Source organism: Euphorbia lathyris, chromosome 4, assembly GCF_963576675.1.
Source record: "Euphorbia lathyris chromosome 4, ddEupLath1.1, whole genome shotgun sequence".
Taxonomy (NCBI): Eukaryota; Viridiplantae; Streptophyta; class Magnoliopsida; order Malpighiales; family Euphorbiaceae; genus Euphorbia; species Euphorbia lathyris.
Window position 1 is genome coordinate 55209079 of NC_088913.1, and position 9881 is coordinate 55218959.

Consider the following 9881-nt stretch of genomic DNA (forward strand, 5'->3'; position numbering starts at 1 on the left):
TCTTTAACGCGATTGTCTCTGAATACTCATTTTCTGTTTTAGGTTATGAGTGATTTCAAATATATATTTTTAACATTTATGATTTTCTTAAGAATTATTTTTAAGATTTATGTTAATGTTAAAAAGTAAATATTGCTCTCCATTTACAATAAAACTTTTATAAATTAATAATGTTGGGACCATGAAATTTTATTAATTTATAGAGATATTAATTTACTGAACTGTCCCAAATCGAGACCAGAAGAGATTATTTTATCGGGTATTAATTTATGAAGGTTTTACTATATAATATTTTAAGTTTTTTTTTATTAAATAAATTGTTTTTTATTTAAAGAAATGAAATTCAATTTTTTTTTTTTTTTTTTTGTGACACAATCTTAAACAATTACTATTTTTCTTTTTCAATTTGTCGAAGTATTGCGTTCTAGTAATTTCTAAAAACCGAACTGGTTAAGTGAACATGCACCGTATTCCCAAACCACTGCTACTCCTTAAACCCTTTGCTCCAGAATACCTCCCCAAGTAGAGAGAGTCTAATTCTGTCAAGAAGCGCAGCTGTTACAGTCCAATGTTGAGGAAAGTGTTAAAAGAAGCCTCCGTGCGTCAGCCTTTGTGGCGCATGATAGCAAGTCGCCGATCGACCACCAACATCTCCACCGCCGTCGACTCCATGTTGCTTCGCTCTCTTAAAGAACACTATCTCGAAGTCTCCAGGATGAACCCTCCTCCTGTACTTGCATATCTTCACTTGGATCTCATTTTTACATTCGCAAATTGCTTAAGCGCTACCTTTTCTATTTTAAAAGATCTCCAGGGTCTTCTTATGCATATATACGAGTCTTGTTTATTTAGTCCTAAATTGTGTTGTTCTTAGGAATCTGAATTTGTTTTGATATGCTTTCTTTTCTGTGCTTTCTAGAAAGTAAGCCCTCCATCTGTCTTTACAATAGTGAAAGGGGCGCTAGATGAAAATGGCCCAGTTCTCACTCGTACCTATGGCAATGAGGAAATTAATATCCACGTAATGCGCCTGGTCAATATGTTACCTGGAGGTGGAGCAGAGGATGATGATGGGGACATTAGTCAGTTGTTCCTACATGTTGATGTGTCAAAGCCTGGAGAAGAAAAATCTTTGCATTTTCTTTGCGGCCTGTATCCCGATGCATTTGGTATTCACTCTGTTTCGTTGAGGACAAAGGCTGGAAACTCGCAGTTGCTTGAGGCTCCATCCGCATACAATGGTCCTCTTTTTGAGTAAGTTTTTCTTTTCCCTCCTTTTATAAGGTGAGAATTTAATAGTTTTGGGGTAATTTTGGGAGGGAGTAGTATTCTACGAATTGAGTTCCTACATTTCTAGTTGATTGAGCAAATTGGGGAAATGGTTAGCAAGGCACCACAACTATGGGATTATATCTATATACATTCTAGAGGACCTGCTAGGGTAATACGATAGTAATGAAAATTGTCAGCAATGGTTGTGAAATTACTTACAGAGACAGAGTATTAAGTATAAACTTATCCATAATTGTATAACTTGTTGGTTCTCATCTGTAGGGAGGAAAAGGAATTGAGGTTTGCTTAGAATTAGGAAATTGAGAGAGAACTCTACTGAACAGCATGGTCATAATTATTTCATTCTTTTAGAAATGTTCAACACTTCGTTAGGGTTCACAAAAAAATAAAAATAAATACCGTGCATGATTCTGTGACACATTAGTAATGGGACCTTCTTGTCAATTCTGCTTGTGGAGTCCTCCTGAACTTTACTTTGACAGTTATCCATGTTTGCCTGCTTTCAAAATTATTTTTGAAGTTGAATTTGGTAGATCGTCTGATAAGATTGTGACATTCTGGCTTTGTTGGAGTTAGATTTAAGGGAGACCTGGCTTGTTGATTAGTTGGTCTATTGTGGAATTCATGTATTTGATTTTTTATTTATTTATTTATTTATTTATTTTTAATATGAATGAATGAATCTGCTACCTTCTCTGGTATTTTATTTTCTCAAAAGTCAATACTTTTGGATACAGATATGATGTTTAATTTATTTGAGATTGCCTTTTTCCTTTTCCATATAGTCTTCAACTTATTTGGGATATCCCTATGTTTTTTATTATATGCCGTATAAGGTTTTTCAACTTGTTCCTTTTTATATGTCGTTTTGTAAATGCAATGGGTTTTTGGCAATATTTTCTCAAATTTGCTCTTATTTATGGTAAGAGGTTTATTATTAGTATTAATGCAAACAATCCTGATTAAATCATAAAAATTAAGAAGAAAGAGAAATTTTCCATAGAAATTAGAGATTTAGGAGAGGTTTAGTATTGCTAATAATGCAAACAATCCTAATTAAGTTATAAAATTGAGAAAAAGAATTTTTCCATAGAAATTGAGAAAAACAATCCTGTTTTGTTTCTTCTAGAGACCAAGGTCAGTGGAGCCAAAGCAGACGAGGTGGTTAGAAAGTTTAAGAATTGGAATTGTGTCAGATCGGAGGATACTGGCCGGGCTGGGGGGATTTGGCTCTTTTGGAAGCCAGGTCTTGTTAATATTGATATTGTTAGTATGGACTGTCAGTTCATTCATAGTAAGGTGTGCTACCCTGGTAATAAACATTTCTTTGTTACCTTTGTTTATGCCGACCCTGTTCTTTCTAATCGTACAAGGTTGTGGGAGATCCTTCATTCTATTAGCTCTAACATGGTGGAGGCTTGGTTGGTGGCCGGGGATTTTAATGATATTGCCCTTTTAAGTGATCGGAGAGGAGGGGGTAATCATTATGTGAACCGGTGCCTTAACCACAAGCGTAGTATGGATCTGTGTGGGCTTTCAGACCTGGGTGCTGCTGGCCACAAATTTACCTGGAAAAGAAATAGTTTGTTTGTGAGGTTGGATAAGGTGTATGCTAATGTTGCGGCTATCTGTAGGTTTCCTGAGGTCAAGGTGCTGAATCTCCCCTTCCGTCACTCTGACCATTGCCCTATCCTCATTAATTTGGTCAAAGGTAACCGGCTGAAAGGTAACAGACCCTTTAGATATCTTGTGGCTTGGGATTCTCATCCCGACTTTAGGAATTTCGTGAAAACCAATTGGCATCCCCACTCTGATGTTCTCCTCGCTGCTGAGGAATTCAGAAGGAAGGTGGTTGTTTGGAATAAAGACATCTTTGGCCATATTATCAGGAGGAAGAATAAACTCTTGAGGAGGATGGAAGGCGTTCAGCGTTGCTTGGAGGCTCGTTTCGACCATAGCTTAAATGGTCACCTTAGAGCTCTCCAGAACGAGTTGGAAGCTGTGCTTAGACAGGAAGAGCTTCTTTGGTTCCAGAAGTCTAGGAAGGCCTGGATTCAAGACGGGGATCGGAATACCAGGTTTTTTCATCTCTCTACGATCATTAGGAGACAGAGGAATAGGATTGATGCTATCAAGGACGCTAGTGGCGAGTGGATTTTTGAGGAGGAAGACATTCGTCGCTCAGCCCTTGATTTCTACAAGGACCTGTTTAGAGAGGAAGCTGTGGACTTGGAGAGTGCCCACTCTGGTATTTCCTTTCCTCGTTTGGGGGAGGAGGCTATTAAAGATGCTTTCCATCCTATTGACCTTAAAGAGATTGATCTGGCCTTCTCTAGCATAGGGTCCACTAAGGCTCCTGGGATTGATGGTATCCCCGCTAGTTTCTATCATAAACACTGGGATATTAATAAAACCCTCATTGTCTTGATTCCTAAGGTTGTTAAGCCTTCCTCCTTCCTCCAGATGAGACCCATCAGTCTTTGTAATGTTTTGTATAAAGCTATTACTAAGATTGTGGCTAATAGAATCCGGAAGATCCTTCCGGATATAATTAGCCAGAACCAAGGGAGCTTTGTTCCTGGTAGACAATTGATGGATAACGTTGTTATTGCCTAGGAGGTTGTCCATTCTATGAATATTAAGAAAGGTAAGAAAGGGATTGTGGCCCTCAAACTGGATCTGGAGAAAGCCTATGATAGATTGAACTGGAGCTTTCTTCTGGATAGTTTAGCCAAAGCTGGCATCCCGGAGAACTGGAGGATTTTGATTGAGAAGTGTATCTCCTCTCCTGTTTTCCAGGTCATGATCAATGGGGACATGTCGGATGAGTTTTCTCCCTCCAGAGGAATTCGTCAAGGAGATCCTATGAGTCCCTTCCTCTTTGTTATTGCCATGGAAAGACTGACTCACCTGATCCAAGAGGCGGTGTGCAAAGGGACTCTCCACCCTGTTTCTATCAACAGACATTGCCCCCCTATTACCCATTTACTCTTTGCTGATGACGTCATGCTTTTCGTTGAGGGTAATGAGGAGCAAATTAAAACAGTTATGGATATCCTTGATTGTTTTTGCGAGGCTTCTGGCCAGAAGGTTAACATCCAAAAGTCCCGTATGCTTTGTTCCAAAAATATGGACAATAGCTTGTGCAGAAGACTGAGTGAGCTCTCTGGCATACCTCTGACGAACTCTTTGGGGAAGTATCTTGGGGTTCCTCTTCACAGTGACAGGGTTTCCAAAGCCTCTTTCAAGGATATTTTGGACAAAACTAATGGTTTGTGTGCTAGCTGGAAAGCTAATTCTCTTTCCCTTGCAGGTCGCCTTACCTTGATCCAGTCAGTTAACTGCGCTGCTCCGAACCACATCATGCAGGCCTATAAGCTTCCTGAGCCTGTCCTTAGTGACCTGGATAAGATAAATCGGCGTTTCTGTGGGGTGAGTCTGGAGATGGGAGAAAGGTTCACCTGGTCCCGTGGAAGGAAGCTTGCCAGTCTAAAAACAGGGGGGGTCTTGGTATTAGGCAGGCAAAGGACAATAATAAAGTCCTGTTAATGAAACTTCTTTGGAGAATGTGGCAATGCCCCTCCTCTCTTTGGGTCCGTCTCTTGTGCGGGAAGTATCGGAAAGATAGAACCTGTGGTGGCCCGAAGGAGAGGGTTGTTAGTTGTTCTTTTCTCTGGAAAGGGCTCAGTGCCGTGTTTGCTGAATTCTGTACGGGGATTGGCCTGGAGGTGGGTAATGGTAGATCTATTAGCTTCTGGTATGACACCTGGATTGGTGATAAACCGCTGATTGATGTGTGTAATGCCCCTCCGTCGGCTGATCTCCTTTCCTGGAAAATTGCTGATGTGGTGGACTCGGAGGGAGACTGGATCTGGTCAAAGTTCGACTCTTTCTTTAGTCTGGAGACCCTTCTTAACATTAGAGGAGTGAAGATTAGCAATCAAGAGGAGGATAAGGATAGACATTGTTGGGCCTTGACGAATAATGGTACTTATTCTTGTAAATCGGCCTATGAAGCTTTTACCCCTAATAGGGCTGATCCTCCCTTGGAGATTTGGAAGTCCATATGGTCCCTCAAGATCCCTTACCGTATCAGGAGCTTCCTTTGGCTGGGTATCAAAGACAGGCTCCTTACGAATGCGGATAGGCACAGAAGGCACTTGACTGAGTCTAGTGCCTGTAGTAGATGCAGAGGCAATGTGGAAACCTTGTGCCATGCCTTGAGGGATTGCCCAAATAGTAAGAAGATCTGGGAAGGGATCCTCCCTCATCACATCCTCCCTTCCTTCATGGCCTTTTCTGAAGGGGACTGGTTCTCTCAAGGAGCCAAGGGGAACTTGCTGGCCAACATGGAGCACGGTGCCATCCTCTTTGCTATTACTTGTCACCAAATCTGGAAGTGGAGGAATGAAGAATTATTTGCGGGTAAGGCTGTCCTTATTCCTGATTTACTGTTTTTCTTCTCGAAGAAGCTCTTTGTTATTACTAAAAGCTTTGAAAGAGATTCCCTTGTTCGCCCCTCCCCGGATAAAGAGATCCTGCTAGTTGGCTGGAGTAAGCCTAGAGAAGGGTTTGCTAAGTTGAATACTGATGGCTCCTGCCTTAGCAATGACAGAATTGCTGCTGGAGGAGTTCTTCGGGATGCTGGTGGCAATTGGATGGCGGGGTTTACCCATAACTTGGGGACGGGCTCCTCCTTTTCTGCGGAGCTCTGGGGTATCTTGTCAGGTATTAAACTCGCCATTCGCATGGGTGTTAAAAAGCTCTCGGTGGAATCTGATAATCTGGAGGCTATTAACAGGATTTCAGATAGCCAGGCTGTTTGTCTGAAGAGCCAGAATCTCATCAAAGCTATTTTGAGGCTTTGTCCTGCCTTTGAGTATCTTAATTTCTCCCATATTTTTAGGGAGCAAAACCGCGTGGCGGATCGCTTAGCAGCTGCTGGGCATGGGAGAATGTTAGGTGTTTCTACCCTATCTGTTCCTCCTTCTTTTCTTTTGCCTTCTCTCCTAGAGGATAGGATTGGAGTTAGCCTTCCTAGACTGATCCCGGTGTAGGTTTTTTGTTGGTTTTGTTTTTTTCCTTTCCTTTCTTACCAAAAAAAAAAAAAGAGATTTAGGAGTGAAGTATTAAGGGTGAATTAGTCATTTTAATAGTCTAATTAATTAATATTGCATTGGTCTTGAGGAAAAACCTTAAATTTTATATAAAAAAGAACCGAGGGAGTATTATGTTTTAATTAGCTTCAAATATGCCTTGGAGGTGTAGAGGTTTTGTCCTTGAACTGCGCCTAGCCTTAGCGCCTTTGACATCACTGATCTGCAGCTGCAGGCACATAATTTCTTTGTATGGTCACTTGTTATATGATCTGATTACTGCATTATTTAAATTATTAGGTTCATGTTCATCATATTTATAGGCTCATCATTTGCATCACATTCATGTGTTTACTTTTGCATGAAACTGGCTCATGCACATTTTGATAGAGAATATGCTAATGTGAATGAAGGTTAGTTTGGGAATTAGGGGACATGTGGTTTGGTGTCTTTTGAGAGTTAGTTAGTACAACAAATATAGTAGTAGGGAGAGAGAGTAAGAAAGGGTATGAAAGAATTATGTTAGTAAGCACTTTTGAGTGTTTGGCTCTGTTCTTTTGAGCAGGAGGGAAGTTCATCTTCCTGTGAGATCTTTCTGAGCTCAGTCTATACTTCAATTTCTGTCAATTCAGTGTTCAATCTTATCAATCCATTTCCTATTTCTCTGTTTGTTCTGTCTTTCTATAGATAGAAACTCCCTCCTGCTCAGAGGAACAGAGCCACACACTCAAAAGTGCTTACTAACATAATTCTTTCATACCCTTTCTTACTCTCCTTACTACGATATTTATACTAACTGCATCCCTCTCTTCTCACTAACTCTCAAAAGACCCCAAACCACGTGCCCCCTAATTCCCAAACTAACCTTCATTCACATTAGCATATTTTCTTTCACATTTCCACTGAGATTGTTAGGTTTGATTTTACCATATTAGGATACAACGGGCCCATCTGAATGAAACTCGATAAGATCCATAAAACACTCTGATCCCTTGACCAGCTTCTATTTGGTTTCCAGTTAGAATCTTCTTTGGCTCGATAGGGGGCACAAGTAAGTGATTGCTACAATTGCAAACTACGGTTGAAAAGTAATATCAAGTTTAAAGATTATGAAAATTTAGAACTATGGTTGCGGTGAATTTTATACTACACTTCATTTATTCCCATTGAAAATCAATAAATTTCAGTTTATTGCCTAAAAGTGCACTTAATTGTTTTATCAAGTCATTGGAATTAATTTTTGTCAAGTTGTTTGCTAGTTTTTTTCTTAACCCCATTGAGAGAGGGTCAAAGAATGAGTGGCCCATTGAAATTATAAAAACCATTGAAGAGATTCCAAGATGAATATGATATCAACTTTCTTGCGATAATTTGACTAGAATTAAGTTTCCAATTAAATTATTTTTGCACCAACTAAAGTTAAGTAATTTTTGAGTATCGAACTGAAATCTGGTGATTTCTTATGGGTAAGCAAAGTTTACCATCCATCACAGTATATTTTATACCTCCTATTTTGGACATAGTTGGCTACTTCTTTTTCCTTATTTTTTTTGAAGAGTAATCATTGGTATTAGAAATAAACCAGCAAAACAACACCAGTACATGAATAAAGCTTTGTAGCCTTATAAACCAACAAAACAAAAAACCAGTATCAGTACCAACTAGACTAAACCCACACCTCAAACCCATAAACCCCATACACTATTAACAACATTCTTTTCCGACCAAAGTCGACTCCTAACAGTATGCAAAATATTCCTGATCAGAACTCCATATTGTGGCTGAATTTGTTGAAAACATAGCCTATTACGAGCTCTCCATATCTCATAAACTGCAACTGCAAAAGCCAAACATCTCACATGAGCCAGGAGAGTCTTACCTGCAGCCTTCTTGCATAATCAGTGGAACACGACATCTAACAACAATCTCTCTCTAAACTGGTTGAATTGCAGGACAAGAGAAAAATAAATGTGGAACAGTCTCATCTGCTAAACCACGAAACAACAAGATTTGTCAGCAACAATTCCAAACCGAAAAAGTCTACTTTTAACCTTCAATCTTTGCTTAGTTGCAAGCCACTGAGTAAAACTGATCCTAGGAATATGATGAGATCCCCACACCAAACGACACTAGGACCCTTATTTTGTTTAATTTGCAGAGCTTGATAAGCAGACCTTACCTTAAGGAGAAAACACCAGAAATTTCCTCAGTCCAAAACACTATCCTTCATTGCAGTCACTCGAAATTGTTGAATATACTCCCAAGCAGCCTCCGTTACATTATCTATAGGATCAGACAAAAACCATCTATTATTCCTCCAACAATCCACCACTTTTGCTCCTTTGGCCACATCAGTATCCTTCATATTTAGTTGAGGAAATAAATCAACAATACTAGCACCATTAGCCCAAGGATCATGCCAAAAAGAAAACAAGCTACCATCACCAAGAATATACTTGTAAAACTGCTTAAAATCAGTCCTTATCTTCACAACATTCCTTATTAATTCTTACGTAAGCACATTTTTTGTTAATTACATGCTTGTCTTGTATTGCCAATTTAAGATTCACGGGTATATAATACTTTTGTTTTATATTTTAGATTCAGGATTACGTTATTCCATTTACTTTGCCATTCTCTCCACTAAGTAAAACATCAAGCATTCAGTTATTTTTGTTTCTGTTTTGCCTATGGTATGGAAGACTGATGCCTCCATTATATTCTAATTTTAATACTCGTCTTGCAAAGTTATGATTATTGGATATACCTGTTTGTAGTGTTGGTATTTGGCATTTATGTTCTTGAGTGGAATAATCCTAAAGTTATTCCTTGGATATTACAGTTGTTCAGAAATTACTCTGAGTCTTTTATAGGGTCGTCTTGGCTCGCAGGAGCAATTTTCCCTATAAAAATTTTTGATTATTAATTTAGTCCCACAGCTTGACAAATTTGATCAAATTAGTCCAAAAGTAACACATCAATATATGCTTCTTTGTTGTATTTATATTTGTGATATGGTAATTGACAGGGTACTTGATGAAAAGATGCGAGATGCATTTCACAGTTATGTTGAAGAAAGAGGGGTGAATGAGAGTCTGTTTAACTTTCTTCAAGCATGGATATATGTGAAGGAACATCGAGATCTTATGCGGTGGTTTAAAACTGTGGGGGGATTCATTAATCAAAATAAATCTACAAAAGCTTCTCAACAATGAAACAGGCAAGATTTATGAACAAATTTAGTTTTGCATTCGCAATCTGCAAATCTGCTATATAGTCTATATAAGTAGGTTCTGTTTGAGGATATGCATTGTAGCTCAATTTTGAATGCAATTGGATGGTTAAATACTAGCAAGATAATGTTCATTTTTTGTTTTCTTAAGTCAGTGCAAGAGAATTGCTACTGGCTGCAACTTTTGGTGTTCAACAGATGTCAACTGAAACATTTCTTTTAATAAAAATATAAGTACATCAAATGATGATCTTAAATAA

The 9881-nt window shown here is 38.8% G+C and overlaps 1 protein-coding gene across 1 annotated transcript; it reads left to right on the plus strand.

Moving 5' to 3' along the window:
- The first annotated feature begins 435 nt into the window (after positions 1–435).
- Positions 436–9881, plus strand: LOC136225441 (uncharacterized protein At2g39795, mitochondrial). Its single transcript, XM_066013441.1, has 3 exons — positions 436–730; positions 920–1254; positions 9418–9881. The coding sequence occupies exons 1-3, from the start codon at positions 569–571 to the stop codon at positions 9602–9604; spliced, it is 684 nt and encodes a 227-aa protein (XP_065869513.1). The 5' UTR covers positions 436–568; the 3' UTR covers positions 9605–9881.